This window comes from Gopherus evgoodei, chromosome 1, assembly GCF_007399415.2.
Source record: "Gopherus evgoodei ecotype Sinaloan lineage chromosome 1, rGopEvg1_v1.p, whole genome shotgun sequence".
Lineage (NCBI taxonomy): Eukaryota > Metazoa > Chordata > Testudines > Testudinidae > Gopherus > Gopherus evgoodei.
In genome coordinates, this window is record NC_044322.1 from 224,735,399 (window position 1) to 224,751,837 (window position 16,439).

General features: G+C 50.2%; 1 protein-coding gene across 3 annotated transcripts in view; it reads right to left on the reverse strand.

Annotated features, from left to right (window-relative positions):
- Positions 1-10,036: 10,036 nt before the first annotated feature.
- LOC115637014 (alpha-2-macroglobulin-like) overlaps positions 10,037-16,439 on the reverse strand; it is a 60,965-nt gene continuing 54,562 nt past the window's right edge. For 2 of the 3 annotated variants that reach the window (XM_030537837.1, XM_030537827.1), the window contains exons 32-36: positions 16,205-16,295; positions 12,925-12,993; positions 12,393-12,495; positions 11,428-11,469; positions 10,037-10,151 (exon numbers count right to left, since the gene is read on the reverse strand). In XM_030537837.1, coding sequence (XP_030393697.1) covers positions 10,126-10,151; positions 11,428-11,469; positions 12,393-12,495; positions 12,925-12,993; positions 16,205-16,295 — 331 coding nt within the window. In that variant the 3' untranslated portion in view covers positions 10,037-10,125. The remainder of the gene's footprint in view (positions 10,152-11,427; positions 11,470-12,392; positions 12,496-12,924; positions 12,994-16,204; positions 16,296-16,439) is intronic. The other variant, XM_030537818.1, reaches the window with a different exon arrangement.

A 16,439-nucleotide genomic window follows, 5' to 3' on the forward strand; every position in this document is an offset into this window, starting at 1 on the left:
TGTAAGCAGATCAGGAAATGTCTAGGAAGACATGATTAGGTTTATCTCTTTTTATTTCTTTATGGCTTGTGGACACCTCTGTGCTAACCCTAAATGCTTTTTTTTTGCTAGTAATCTTTAAGATGGACCTCAATAAACTATTCTTGATGCTTAATCCTTGTATTTGCTCTTTTAAAATCTAACAATAGCCTAAGTTTCCAGATGTATTTTCTTTCTTGTTAGTTTTAATAAAATTTACCGTTTTTAAAAACAGGATTGGATTTTTGTGTCCTTGGAAGTATGTGCACATGTTTAATTAGCTGGTGGCAACTGCTGATTACCTTTTTCTTTCTCAGCTCATCCCCAGAGGAGGGGATGAAAGGGTTTGAGGGTACCGCACAGGAAGGAATTCCCAGTGTGGAATTCAAAGGGGTTTTACAATTAGGTGGTGGCAGCATCTACCCATCCAAGGTCAGAGAGAAGCTGTAACCTTGGGAGTTTAATACAAGCCTGGAGTGGCCAGTATAAATTTTCAGAATTCTTACTGGCCCCCACCTTCCGCATCTGAGTGCCAGAGTGGGGAATCAGCCTTGACAAGCTCTGTTTTTTCTGAAAGAATCTGTCTGTATTCAGAAATAATGGTTAATTAGGCAATGTCTGCACTACAGCCCAAGTTACTTCAGCATACAGCCACTGCAGTTATTTAATCACTTGTGTGTGTGTGTGCGCACGCTTGGCCCCTTGTGTTGCCAGCATGCGTCCTCAGCAGGATCACTTTTACCAATTGCCTTGTCAGTGTGGGGCACTGTGGAACGGCTTGCGAAAGCCAGTAACAGTTGATGTAAGCTGTCTACACTGGTACCACATCGACCTAATTCCATTGACAGCGACTGTACACCGCTTGGGGAGGTGGTGTTATTAAGTTGGCATGGAGAGGCCCTTCTGTCAATAGGAGCCACAATTAAGTGAAGACACTTCCACAGCTAAGTCAATGCAAGGCAGCTTATGTCAACCTATCCCTGTAGTATAACCTGGGCCTTATTTGTATTGTATCTTGTTCTTCAAAATGTGTTGCACTTGTCTATTCCACTGAGATGTGCAGGGACCAAGCAGAGTAGAGCAGAGAGTTTTCCTCTGCAATACCCATATATGCCCTGCATGACTTTGTGGCCCTCATCCAGGATATATAAGAGCAGTGCTGCTCCAGAACCCTTCGGTTCCTTCTCACTTGCCAGGGCCTGGGTCAGAGCTCACTGAGCAGTTTACCTCACGGTTTCTTCAAGTGATGCCATCAGCTAGTTTAGCTTGTGTCTCTAGTGTGTGTAGTTAGTTAGCAGCTGAGTACCTATTTTCTTTCTTTCTTGTTGTTTTCTGTTTTTTGTGGAGATTAATTTTTGTTCTTTGGTGCTCTGCTCCATTTCTGGTGCAGCGCTCCCTGTTCATCATGTGCAGTTTCTATTCCAAATAGTGACCAGCATATGTGCTGTCTTCTGTACCACGGTGAGGGACATATTAAAGAGAGGTGCAGTAACTGTCATACTTTTAAAAAGAGAACAGATTTTATCCATGGTTGGACAATAAGGGCCAGATGGAGAAAAGACCATCAAATATAAATAGCAAAACTACAAGAGACAGCAATATGAAATAATATTATAGTTTGGTATGTAAGTTAATGCAGCCTTAAACTGCATCTATCTAGGTAGCATAGAGGTTCATGGGAACTGTAGTTCACACTCCATGTGCCCCCATTCTCCCTATGGGAGCAAGAGTCCTTGACCAGATTACACCTTCTATAATGCATAAGGGTGACCCATCTAATTTAGACATGCGATGCATCATTAGAGTCACATGACTGCAGGTGCATTATGAGATACGTAGTCCTGCCGGAAGCCTAACCTGGGGTGAGGAAAATGGGGGCATATGCAACCCAAATTGCATCTCTTGAGGCGCCATGCACCTTACACAGATGTAGTTCAAAGGGGAACAGTTTCAAAGATAAACATTTAGATTCAGTTCAACAACTAAGCACAAAATGTTTTGTTTTGAGAGTATGGAAACATTCCATGTCACTAGAAAAGACTGAAACAAAATATTTTGTCATTTCTGAATCCATATTTTTTTGCAACTTTTTATTCTGTGAAAAATTTTATTTCTAATGTTCATCCCATTTTCTCTCAGCTCTAATTTAAACTCAGTTCATTTTGTAGACAAGGTCTTTTTAAAAGCATAATGCAGATGGGACCTTTAATGTGTGAATAATGGGGAATCACAGCAGGAGACAATGTACTTATCTTCAGATAAAGCACTACAGCAGTGGCAATGTAGCGCTTTAGTAAAGACACTACTATGTTGAAGAAAGAACTTCTCCCGTCATGTGTTTAATCCACCTCCTCAAGAGGCATTAGCTATGTCAACAGGAGAAGCTCTCTCGTCAACATAGTGCTGTCTACACCGGGGGTTAGGTCAGCATAACTACGTTGCTCAGAGGTGTAGACCTAGTCAAGGACACATGAAATAAGGTGAAAAGTCATAGAATCGGGCCTGGTCTACACTATGAGTTTATTTCAAATTTAGCAGTGCTAAACCGAATTAATCCTGCACCTGTCCACACAACAAAGCCCTTTATATTGATATAAAGGGCTCTTAATATTTATATCTATACTCCTCCCCGATGAGGGAAGTAGCGCTGAAATCGGTATTGCCATTTCGGATTAGGGTTAGTGTGGACGCAATTCAACGGTATTGACTTCCGGGAGCTATTCCCACAGTGCACCATTGTGACCACTTTGGACAGCAATCTGAACTCGGATGCATTTGCCAGGTAGACAGGAAAAGCCTCTCGAACTTTTGAATTTCATTTCCTGTTTGCCCAGCGTGGAGAGCTGATCAGTACAGGTGACCATGCATTGCTCCTCAGCGCTGGTATCCACACAGTCTGAGAATCATACATTTGAAAAAATCTCCAAGGGCACGTTGGAGAGAGGCCACAATAGGGACTCACTACAGTGCCACATGAAAGTTAAGGAACTCAGACAAGCCTACCAGAAAACCAAAGAAGCAAACGGACAGGGCCCCAGACATGCCACTTCTATGCTGAGCTGCATGCAATTCTAGGGGGGTCTGCCACACTACCCCACCCCAACCATGGATTCTGAGCAGGGCTGGTTCCAGACACCAGTCTACCAAGCACGTGTTTGGGGCGGCACCTTGGGAGGGGGCAGCACTCGGGGTTTGTTTTTGTTTTTTTTGGTTCGGCCCAGCAGTGCTGGGGGAGGCAGGGCTTGAGGGGCATGGCGCCATGCTGGGGGATGGGAACTTGGGCAGTGTGGCACTCGGCGGGGGTGGGGACTTGGGCAGCTCGACACGCCACTTGGGGAGGCGGGGACTTGAGTGATGCGATGCACAGGGGGCGGGTACTGGGGCAACATGACACTCGGGGTCGGGGACTTGGACGACGCGATGCTCAGGGGCGGGGCTGCACTCTTTGTTTTCGCTTGGGGCGGCAAAAATGTTAGAGCCGGCCTTGATTCCGAAAAGGGGGTAATCTCAGCTATGCCTGAGGATTCCGCAGATGGGGAAGATGAGGAGGAGGAGGACAAGCTTGTGGAGATCACACAGCACTCTGTTCTCCCCAGCAGCCAGGATCTTTTTCTCAACCTGACTGAAGTACCCTCCCAAACCTCCCAAGGCATTATCCCAGACCATGAAGCATGGAAGGGACTTCCAGTGAGTGTACCTTTGTAAATATAAAACATGGTTTCAAAGCAAGATTTTTTTAATGATTAATTTGCCCTGAGGACTTAGGATGCATTTGCATACAGTACAACTACTGGAAAAGACTGTTAACATGTCTGGGGATGGAGCGGAAATCCTTCAGGGACATCTCCATGAAGATTTCCTGGAGGTTCCTCCAAAAGCCTTTCCAGAAGGTTTCTGGGCAGTGCAGCCTTATTCCGTCCTCCATGGTAGGACACTTGACCAGGGTCGGTGCAAGGATACCTTGCGCCCTAGTCGAAACTTCCACCTTGCACTTCCCACCCCCACCCCTCCCACCAGAGCATTGATTATAAACTTTCAAAAATGAATACTGCATAATATGGCATTGTTCATTAGAATTAATACACGTTCAGCTTGAAAATTTATTAATTTCATTATTTAGTCTACATATTTAATGAAAATAAATGAATAACCTGACAGGGTGTGGGGCTGGCTGGCTTCGGGCAGGGGAGTGCAGCAGGGGTCGGTTGGAGACAAGGGGGTGCGGGGCTGGCTGGAGGCAGGGGAGGGGGTGTGGCAGGGGTTGGCTGGAGACAGGGGGTGCGGGGCTGGCTGGTAGCAGGGCAGAGGGGTGCAGCAGGGGTTGGCTGGAGACAGGGGATTTGGGGCTGGCTTCGGGCAGGGCATGGGGTGCGACAGGGGCTGGCTGGAGACAGGGGATGTGGGGCTGGCTGCGGGCAGCGCAGGAGGGTGCAGCCGGGTCCTGGCTGGAGACGGGGTGCGGGGCTGGCTGCAGGCAGTGAGGGGATGCATCAGTGGCTTACCGCGGGCAGGGTAGGGGGTGCGGCAGGGGCTTGCTAGAGACGGGGGGATGGGGCTGGCTGCGAGCAGGGCAGGGGGTGCAGCAGTGGCCAGCTGCAGGCAGGGTGGTGGGTACCGGGGCTGTCCCTAGATATTCTGGGGCCCTACGCCACCCTCACCCCTGCTGGGGTGTGTGTGTGGTGACCCCGGCCTCTGCAGAGGGAGGGTCCTCAGGGGGATGCGGGGGCACCCCAGGTTTCTCTCGAGGGGGGCATGCCTCAGGAGGGGCAGGGCTGGCTTTGGGGGTAGGGGGGAACCACCCCCCAGCACTCCCCAGCGGCGCGGCTGGGGCCGGGTCTCTGCACTTCCCCTCGCCAGAGAGTGCAGGCCTGGCCTTGCTGCAGAGCTCAGGGGAGTGAGGGCAGGGCTGAGCAGGGGCGGGGGCCCTGGGGCAGAGCCAGAACAGCAGGGAGAAGTGCAGTGCCCCCGGTTACTGGAGGAGGAATGACATCACTTCCCGGTCAGCTGTAGCTCATCAAAGCCTCAGCTCCGGGTGAGCATCCCAGACATTTTGGGCACCGCTTTTTGGCGCCCTCAAATCTTGGTGCCCTAGGCGGCCGCCTAGTTTGCCTAATGGTTGCACCAACCCTGCACTTGACCACGCCATACTAGTAGCAAGTAATCTGGTATCATTGCATGACAAAGCCTGGCAGCGTATGGTCCCAGTGTTTGCTGGCATTCAAGCAACATCCGTTCTTTATCTCGCTGTGTTATCTTCAGGAGAGTGATATCGTTCATGGCAACCTGGTTGAAATACGGGAATTTAATTAAGGGGACAGAGGTGGCTGTTCCTACTGGGCTGTTTGATTGTGGCTGAAAAGAAATCCTTCCCTGCAGTTAGTCAAGCCGGGGCGAGGCAGTGGCGCTGAGCTTTTTGCGTTTGGCTGGCAGTGATCTTCCACGATACCAGCCACGCGATGGGGGGAGGGGTAAAGCGATCATCCCAGAGAATTGGATGGGGGAGAGGGAGTTTGGTTTCTGCTGCTGCACATTAACAGGAAAGCTGCAGGACTCAACGGGCTTTGCTTGGTATATGGGAAAGGAGGGCACTGGATATATGAAGGCTGCAGAAGCCGAAAGACAATGGCTTACCATGGCTGCATGCAAGCTGAATTCTGTTGCCCGGACCTGCGTCTGTGATCTCTAACACCAAAGCCGCAGGCACTCAATATTAAGATGCAAAATGTGACCTTGTACTGAAATCACATGTGCTATGTAAGGTGAATAGTGTTGTTCACCGTGAAAGAGTATAAGCATTGTTCTGTATATTTTTAAATACTTCTCTCCCTTTTTTTCCCTCCCTCCCTCCTGCAACTGCAAATTTTTCAAGCCTCCTTCTTCCGTCCCGAAGGCTATCTCAGATAAGGCGGTGGAAAGAAAGGACATGAGACAAAATGTTCACTGAAATCATGGAATCAACCTGCAATGAAAGAGCTCATCTGACTGAGTGGAAGGACGCGGTATCAAAGTACAGGAAAGATGCTAGTGAACGTGAGGACAGGAGGGACGAACGTGAAGAGAGGAGGGACGCTCGAGACGAGAGATGGCAGCAGGAAGATCAGAGGTGCTGGCAGGAAGATCAGCGGTGGCGGGATGCAACACTGGGGCTGCTGCATGATGAAAACGACATGCTCCGGCGTCTGGTGGAGCTTCAGGAACGGCAGGAGGATCACAGAGTGCTGCTACAACCCTCCCCCTCATCATGTTCCATAGCCTCCTCACCCAGACATGTAGGAACGCAGGAAGGGGGGGAAGCTTCTGTGCACCTGCCCACTCTGCCCCAGTGGACAGCCCAAGCAAAAGGCTGTCATTCAACAACTTTTGAAGTGGCCTTTTCCTTCCTTCCCTTCTCCCCTCCTCCCCATCCCACCCGGGCTACCCTGTCAGTTCTCTCCCTCCTTTTATAATCAATAAAGAATACATGATTTTTAAAAGATAGCGACTTTATTTCCTTAGAAAGCAAGCTGTGATCGAAGGGGGAGGGTGGGATGCTTACAGGGAATGAGTCAATCAAGGGGGTGAGTTTTCATCACGGAGAAACAAACAGAACTTTCACACCATAGCCTGGCCAGTCATGAAACTGCTTTACAAAGCTTCTCTGATGTGTAGCACTTCCTGGAGTGCTCTTCTAATCGCCCTGGTGTCTGGCCTCACATAATCAGCAGCCAGGCGATTTGCTTCAGCTTCCCACCCCGCCATAAAGGTCTCTCCCTTACTCTCACAGAGATTATGGAGCACACAGCAAGCAGCAATAACAAAGGGGACATTGGTTTGGCTGAGGTCTGAGCGAGTCAGTAATGTGCGCCAGTGTCCCTTTAAATATCCAAATGCACATTCTACCACCATTCTGCACTTGCTCAGCCTGTAGTTGAACAGCTCCTGACTACTGTCCAGGCTGCCTGTGTATGGCTTCATGAGCCACAGCTTAAGGGGTAGGCTGGGTCCCTAAGGATAACAATAGGCACTTCAACATCTTCAACTGTTATTTTCTGGTCTGGGAAGTAAACCCCTTGCTGCAGCCATCTAAACAGAGTAGTGTTCCTGAAGATGCGAGCGTCATGAACCCTTCCCGGCCATCCCACGTTGATGGTGAAACGTCCCTTGTGATCCACTAGTGCTTGCAGCACCATTGAAAAGTACCCCTTGCAGTTTACGTACTGGGTACTCTGGTGCTCCGGTGCCAAGATAGGGATATGGGTTCCATCTGTCGCCCCCCCCCCCCGCCAGTTAGGGAATCCCATTGCAGCAAAGCCATCCACTATGACCTGCACATTTCCAAGAGTCACTATCTTTGGTAGCAGCAGCTCAGTGATTGCTTTGGCTACTTGCATCACAGAAGCCCCCACAGTAGATTTGCCTACTCCAAATTGATTCCCGACTGACTGGTAGCTGTCTTGTGTTGCAAGCTTCCACAGGGCTATCGCCACTCGCTTGTGAACTGTGAGGGCTGCTCTCATCCTGGTATTCTGGTGCTTCAGGGCAGGGGAAAGCAAGTCACGAAGTTCCTTGAAAGTGCCCTTACGCATGCGAAAGTTTTGCAGCCACTGGGAATCGTCCCACACCTACAACACTCTGCAGTCCCACCAGTCTGTGCTTGTTTCCTGGGCCCAAATCGGTTTTCCGTGGCTAGAACCTGCCCCATTAACAGCATGATCTCCAAAGCACCGGGGCCCGCGGTTTGAGAGAATTCTGTGTCCATGTTCATCACTCTCATCGCTGCGCTGCCGTAACTGCCTCCTACTCGCCTGGTTTTTCAGGTCTCGGTTTAGCATAAACTGCACAAGAATGTGCAAGGTGTTTACAATGTCCATGACTGCTGTCTTGAGCTGAGCAAGCTCCATGCTTGCCATGATATGGCGTCTGCACGGTTCACCCAGGAAAAAAGGCGTGAATCGGTTGTCTGCCGTTACTTTAATGGAGGGAGGGGGAGGATGTACCCAGAACCACCAGCAACAATGTTTTTTGCCCCATCAGGCACTGGGATCTCAACTCAGAATTCCAATGGGCGGGGGAGACTGTGGGAACTATGGCATAGCTATGGGATAGCTACCCACAGTGCAACGCTCCAGAAATCAATGTTAGCCTTGGTACATCGACGCACAATGCCAAATTAATGTGCTTAATGTGGCCGCATGCACTCGACTTTATACAATCTGTTTCCAAAAACCGGTTTCTGTAAAATCGGAATTATCCCGTAGTGTAGACATACCCTCAGATGCAGGGTTTTCTTTGTTCAGAGAGAACACTCCTGGGACAGACATGCTGAGAAAGGGCTGAATAAAGCAACTTATGAAGAGATTTTGAAAGAAACAAATATGCATAGCTTGGATAAATAATGAATAGCTAGAAGGCACAATAATTCAGTACATGCAATTAAAAAGAGTAAATACTCAAGAAGAGGGGATATATTTAGGAGACTTGAACAGGTAAAATTAAGAGTAAATGGGCTGAAACTGAGAAAAGGGGAGCATTTTTCCAACTGTGAAGCGGCTCTCAGACTGTGGAGTAGTTTTCCAAAGGGAAGTGGGTTGGAAGTCCTATTAGCTGAGGCACTTAGAACTAGTACTATATAAATCCCTAGAACATGTCATTTAACTCTAGGACAAACCACTTATCACAATGCTATGCACTGTGGCCAGCTGGCACTTCATGGGAGCAGCAGGGATGGTGTCATAAACAGATAGTTAAGGGTTAATGTCTCTTTTATCTGTAAAGAGTTAACAAACAGGGAACCAAACACATGACCAGGGGACCAATCAGGAGACAAGATACTTTCAAATCTCGGTGGAGGGAAGCCTTTGTTTGTGTTTTTTGGGTTTTGCTTTGTTCTCTCTGGGTCCTGGAAGGGACTGGACGTGCAATCAGGTTTCTTGCCAATCTCCCTGCTACAGTCTCCTATATGTTCAGAATAGTGAGTAATTTAGTAAGAAAGGCGGTTATAGTCTTTTGATTGTTTCTGTATTTGCAAATGTGTAGTTTGCTGGAAGTATTTTAAATTGTAGTTTGCTGGAAGTATTTTTAAATTGTATCATGCTCGGGGGGGAGGCTTCTTTCTAGTTTCTATAAGATGACAGACCCTGTAATATTCCATCTTGAATTTACAGTGATTTTCTTTATTCTCTTTTCTTTTTATTAAAAGTTTTGTTTTTAAGACTTGTTTGATTTTTTCCCCTTGTTGACGCTTAAGGGAATTGAGTTTGTACTTAACAGGGAAGGGAGGGGAGAAGGGGGAATCCCTTTGTTTTAAGATTCAAGGAGTTTGAATCACGGGTAATCTTCCAGGGTAACCCAGGGAGGGAAATCCTAGGAGAGGCACAGGTGAGGGAAAGAGTTTACTTTCCTTGTGTTAAGATCCAGGGGGTCTGGGTCTTGGGGGTTCCCAGGGAAGGTTCTGGGGGGACCAGAGTGTAACAGGCACTGGAATTCCTGGTTGGTGGCAGCTTATCAGATCTAAACAAGTAATTAAGCTTAGAGGAATTCATGCTGGTACCCCAACTTTTGGACTCTAAGGTTCAGATTTGAGGAAAGATACTATCACAGATGGAACTTACAGGCTGGTGTTCCAAACCCCCAGACCTCAACCACTTCATCCAAAGGAGACCCCATTACATGTTAGCTGTATCAGGCCCCAGCACACAACTGAGTATTTCTGTTTCCAACCTGTAGCAGGCAGGGAGCATCTACAGTCCATGTTCACAAGAAGGACCAATCCTGCACTAGTCGCTAGCTGGAAAAGGTGAGGACTATTGAACACAATGGTGCTTAGCAGATCTTCTCCCACAGACCCTTTCCCCCATTCTGGTTGTGGAGGGCAGAGCCCTAGCTGAATGGGACACACCTTGGTCTGAGAAGTCCTGGGTGAAGCTATGATCTGGGGCTGAACAGGGATAAGGGGGTTGGAAACAGAGAGGCCAGGAGCCATTGGTCAGGTTGGTGAATTCATTTATTTGTAATGTTTGTTTCCAAATTCTTGCTGCTGTTTTCTCTCTGTCGCTCCATCCATCCACCTCAGCCTGTGCAGGGGCTAAGCAGGTGGGACGCGGGAGGCTCGGAACACGACTCTATCCCTCACACATTGCTCTGCTCAGCTCCTACTGTGAGGGGGAAAGGAGCGGGAATGGGAGGGGTTTAAGAGAAGAGAATTACCACTCCTTCCCTAGGCCTGGACACAGAACCAGCAACACACATCCAGGGCTGGCTATGGCTGCTCTGCTGCAGGGAGCACAGCACTGCCAGGGCCCCAGGCAGAAGATTCCATAGCCCTGACCTGTCCCTACCACGGGCAGGGTCTTGCCTCATCTGTCTCCACCCAGAGTGTCTCAGAGTGCTGGGGAGTTGCAACACAGGATCCAGCACAAGCTGTGTCAGCCTAGGGTCTGGCTGGAACCATCCCTGCTGTGTCTGACACTGCAAAGTGGCCATGTGGCAGGGAGATATCCTAGCTGGGATGGATGGATGTGGAGCCACAAGATACTTGGTACCACAGACACTCTGAGGTTCAGCTCAGACATTTGCTTTGGGAGCAAGGTGCTGATCTGAGGAGCACATTCTCTCTCCACCCCTTTGTTCCTATGGGACCCAACACAAATGGAATGAATCAATTTACACAAGAGCCATCAGTAATCAGGGGAGGGAAGGGAGCTCCCTGCACTGGGACTGAGCATCTGCCTGTGGATCGGCACCAGGGGGAATGGAGCCCAGAGAAGCCCCTGGATGCTGAGATCCATCCCTGGACCTCTCAGACCTGCAGAACAAGGGCTGGGAAAAGGAAACTTCTGCTGTTGGGAGACCCTCCCCTACTCATGTCTGTCTGGCTCTCCTGTGCTTTGGTTCTTTCATTCACTCTCCTTGTAACAGATATTTTGGCTCCTCTGATCCTAGCCAGAAGCAGGAAGTTCAGACCCAGCTGCTGGGGAAAGGGGGGTGTAAGGAATCTGAACTTATAGGACAGGCTGAGCGGCCTCTGTTTCTTATTTGATCTGAGCTCGGACAGCCCATCTCTGAAAACTTCACACAAACAAGCGACCCAGTGAGATGGCAGGGACTTGTTGGCTCTGATTGGGCTGGAGCCTTTACCCCACCCTGGAACAGCTTCTCACAAACCACTGCAATGACACAGTTTCAATACAGCTCAGGAGGCAGAGGCTGCAGCAGGGAGATGTGTAAAGTGAGGGTTGAAAGGAGCATCTGTCCCCCAAAATAAACGAAGACTCCATCAGTGCAAGCAACAAACCCCTGTGCACGGGAAAAAAGGCCACCAGCTCTGACTGCATTGGGGATGCACACTTGGAGCTGAGCTCTCACAGTGGGGAGTAGGTATGGGGGTGCTATGAGGAGGACGAGGGGAGGAAGTGGCTCTTCATACGCTACCTTTGCTGCAGGGGGCGCTGTACTCAGCGATGGCAAATTCATCTGGAAGACACAAGGGAAGGGAGATGTGATCCGGGCTGTGTGAGACCCAACCAGGACTCCTTGCTCTTTCACCAGGCCCTTTGGCAGAGAGCTGGCACCGCATCAGAGATCTCAGGCATGAGAGGAGGGAGTCCTGTCTCCAGAGGCACTGGAGGAAAATCAGCCAGGCTCCATGGGAGGAAGGCCAAGGTTACTCCAAGGCTACAGCACAACAGGCATCTCCAGTGGGTCTGTGCCAGGTGCCCTATGTCCGTTTGCATCTCGTCTGACACACGATCGCTAGGGTTGCTGTTGGGCTCTGGTTTTGTCACCTGATGTCCTAGCTGGGGAGGTGGAGGAGCGAATGTGCCTCCCCCAGGTCACACCCAGAGCTGGGATCTCAGGGAAGGATCTGAACCCAGGACCCTTTTGGCTTTAACCCACCTGGGTTGGCACCTTCCCTCTACAGTGTGGGAGGGGTCTGGGGCTCATGGTGCAAGCATGAGGCCGGTGGAATATGATCCCTTGCCCATAATTCCAGTGTGCCCAACATTCTCATCTGGGAGAGTGGTGACACTGCTAAGCTGGACCTGTTGTGTCCAGAGATGAGAGGAGGAAACTGTCTGTGTGGGGCAAACCAGTGTCAGGGATGGTGTGACAGGGCCATTCGGGTTGGAAGCAGGAGGACAAGTGAATGGGGTTTGCCCTTGAATCTCCATGGGCAGTCGTTGAGCAGGCAGTGCTGGCATGAGGTTCCCAGCTCAGCCCCAGGCCTGTCCCCACCCTCAGGAAGCATCATGGGGATGGGGAGGTGGATCGAGAGAACGAGGCCAAACACAATCCCGAGCCCAGCAGGTCCCCCTGTGACTCTGACTGTGGCCTCTCCCCTCCCTGTGACAGGCCCATGGGGGTTAACGTCCTCCCAGCCCTACCCCTACATGCACCTGTCTCATAGTAATCATAGACTTTCGCCAGCGCCGGCTTCAGGCTCTGTACGGGGAAGTCCTGCTCCACTGCAAAGGAGAAGCTCTGAGTCACATTGCTCACCTGGGGTTGAGGGGAAAACAGATGAGACTCAAGAGGATGCTCTGAGCCACTTCACTCTCTCCTTCCCCATCTCCCCAGCCCTCATTCTGCATGTCCAGCATCTGCCCCCATTGGCTGCAGGGTCTGGCAGGGATTCAGGCTCTGAGGTAGAAGGGAGAAGCCCTGCCACCCCAATTCCTCTCCGTCAGGTACAAGCAGCTCCCTGTGGTACACATAGGCTGGGGGGAGAACAGGGTCCCAGCTCTATATGTTGGGAGGAGCAGGAAGAGCTGTACAGAAATGCTGGGGAGCAGCAGCAACAGCTGCGCAGGAATACATGGGTTTGTTTTCCCCGGCCAATGCCTGAGAGATCCCCGCTCAGTGCCTCTATCAAAGGTATGTCAGGGGGTGACTCTCCCTGGCCCATCCTGGCTCCCTGTGAGTGCTCACCTGCTCCATGTACAGCAGCACGTGATTGGTGCTCAGTTCTGTGTGATGGATGTGGTGATGTCCTTCCAGCTGCCAGCGGTGAAGGGAGAGAAGCAGGATGTTACTGAGCCCCCTTCGAACCACCCCAGAACCCTAAGGAATGGGATGCTGAAGCAATCCCAGAGCTGTTAGCAATTATCTTTGAGATCTCCTGGAGGATGGGTGATTTCCCAGGGGATTGGAGGCAGGAAAATGGAGTATCTATCTTTAAAAATGGGAACAAAGTGGACACAGGAATTCATAGACCAGTCAGACTAACATTCATACCTGGAAAGATAGCCAAAGAAATTATTTAACAGTCAGCTTGTAAGGACCTAGAGTGTAACAGGATTACAAGATAAATCCAGCATGGATTTGTCAAGAACAAATCATGCCAAACCTACCTCACTTTCTTCTCTGAGAGGGTTACTGGACTAGTGGATAGTGGGGGCGGGGAGGGAGAGGAAAGCAGTAGTCACCATATATCTTGATTTTAATAAGGCTTCTGAAACAGTCCCACCTGACATTCTCATAAGGAAATCAGAGAAACGTATCCTAAAAGAAATTATTATAAGCTGGATGCACAAGTGGTTGAAAGACTGTACTCAAAGGGCAGTCATCACGGTTTGCTGTTAGACTGCTAGGGTGCATCTAGTAGGGTCCTGCAGTGGTCAGTCCTGGGTCTGGTACTACTCAACATGATCGTTAAACACTTGGATAATAGAGTGGAGAGTATGCCTCTAAAATCTGTGCATGACACCAGCTGGGAGGGGCTGTAAGCACTTTGGACAGGATTAGAATTTAAAACCATCTTGCCAAATTAGAGAATTGGTCCAAAAACAAGAAGATGAAATTCAGTAAAGACAAGTACAAAATACTACACTTAGGAAGGAAAAATAAAATGCACAACTACAAAATGAGGAATAAATGGCTGGGTGTAGTTCTGCTGAAAAGGGTCTGTGGGTTATAGAGGATCTCAAATTTAATATAAGTCAGAAATGTGATGCAGTTGTGAAAAAGGCTAATATCATTCTGGGGTACATTAACAGTAGTGTCATATGTAAGATATAGTATGAAATTATACCACCCTACTTGGCGTTGGTGAGACCTCAGCTGGAATACTGTGTCCACTTCTGGGCACCACACTTCAGCAAAGATGTGGATAAATTAGAGAGAGTCCAGAGAACAGCCACAAAAATGATAAAAAAAAACGTAGAAGTCCTGACCTATATGGAAATGTAAAAACTCTGGGCATGTCTAGTCTTGAGAGAAGAAGGCAGAAGGAGGACCTAATAATATATTTGAATACTCTAAAGGGTTGTTATAAAGAGGATAGTGATCAATTGCTCTCCATGTCCACTGAAAGTAAGACAAGTAGTAAAGGGCTTAATCTGTAGCAAGGGAGAGTAGAAAATGTTTCCTAATATCTAACCTAACTGTAATGGCAATTAAGCTCTGCCACAGGCTTCCAGGGGAGGCTGTGATTTCCCATCACTGGATATTTTTAAGGATAGGTTAGAAAGACACCTATCAGGGATGAGATAGGTTTACGTGGTCCTGCTTCCTTGCCGGCGGCTGAACTTGATGACCTTTTGTGGTCCCTCCCATTCCTTCAGTATGGGACTATTCTTTAATCCTGCTCCCACCCGCTCCGGCTATTATGGCAACTGGTTCTGCGGGATCCCAATCCAACTGCAGAGCTCTACACTAGTCCCACACAGGGCTCTAGCCTATAGCTCTGTGATTCTTAGCTGGTGCCATAGGCACTGACTCAGTGGGTGCTCCGGGGCTGGAGAACCCATGGAAAAAAATAGTGGGTGTTCAGCACCCAATGGTGGCCCACTGATCAGCACCTCCCTCTCCCCTCCAGCGTCTCCCGCCCACCGGTGGTCAGCTGTTCAGTGGTGTGCAGGAGGCTCTAGGGGGGAGTGAGAGAAGCAGGGGCAGGAAGAGGCAGAGCAAGGGCAGGGTGTGCTTGGGGAAGGGGGTGGAACAGGGCAGGAAGAGGCAGGGCAAGGGCAGTCTTCAGGGGAAGATGGCAAGTGTAGGCACAGCCTGGGGCACAGCAGGGGTCAAGCACCCTCGGGGAAACCAGAAAGTCTGTGCCTCTGGCTGCTGCTTTAAAGGAAGAGGCAAAATCTGTACTACGGCCCCAGGGACAGTGCGTAATGCAGCTGGGAGAGGCTAAGCCTCCCCAAACCTCTGCTAATGTGCCGAGCCGCAGCCCCGGAGCTGGGCCACAGCAGGGCTCAGAGCTCCTCCAGAGCCAGGGATTGGGGCTGTTTGGCCAGGCCAGTTAGGGTTCCTCGGTCTGTGGTGGGGAGCTCAGGGCTCTTCTGGCCCCAGTGGGTGAGAGTATGGGGGCATAGGGGTGGGGCCTCAGGCAGAAGGAGCAGGGCAGGGGTGGAGCCTTGAGTGGGGGGGTTCCTCGAATGGGGGCTTCGTGCACCACCTATTTATGGCCCCGCCCACCTGGTGAACTGAGATGTGAAGTACCACGATTTGAGACCTGTGGGGCTAGGCCACAATCAAGTGCAGCATCAGTGCAGTGTCTGACCCATCCCCTGAGGGAAGGGCTGAGGCTGTGGGCAGGGTTGGGGCTCTGGGCACTGCTTTCCCTGTGCTGTTCACAGGCATCATTAGTCTGATGCCATCACACCTCAGGGCCCCTCAAGGGACACCTCCCAGTGTCTGAGTCTCCCTGAGGAGATGCAGGGCCAGGGTGGGCTCAGGAGTTGCAGTGTGTGGGGGGTGGGGAGGTGTTAAAGCTGTGGGAGAAAGAGGGATGGAGGGAGGTGGGGGCTCATCACTCTCTCTCTCAAGCACCCCCCAAGCAGAGCCTAACTTCCCCTTACTGGAGCACTGCCCCCTCCAGGGGAGACTGTGAGGTGCCTCCAGACAGGCCTGTTCCCCTCGTGTGTAACAATTTATCAGGGAGTCTCTGAGTGGGCGCTCAGGGGAATGGGATGGGACAAGGAAGGCGTGAGGAATTAAGAGAGGGTCAGAAAGAAGAGATGGGATCAGAAAGACGGAGACAAAGGAGGTGGCCTGATGCTGGACAAGGGACTAAGGAGGGGTCAGGTTGCACCAGTAAAGTGAGGGGTTGGGGTTTGGAACTGACTGGGGCCAGATATCCCTGAAGTGGGGTTGGAATCAAGGGGCCCTAGATGGGTGAGGCTGGGGTTGTGGGGAACTAAACTCCATTGGGTTATGAGGCAGATACCCCTGGGGGCTGCAACCCATACAGAGAACAGATCGTTACCTTCCTCACTGATGACTTCACAGGGATGAATCCTGAAAGCATCTTAACATCAACGATGACCATGTTGGAGACCGGGCGTTTCCCTGTGTAACTGAGAGACCAAGTGGGAAATGAAACAAGGTTTAATACATCTCAGCACAGAGCTGATGCACCTCAATCCTAACCTGCAGCACCTTCCACCCTGCCTGGCTCCTGCTAGTCCAGCCCTGGTCCCTGGCTCCCTGCTCTGCCACTA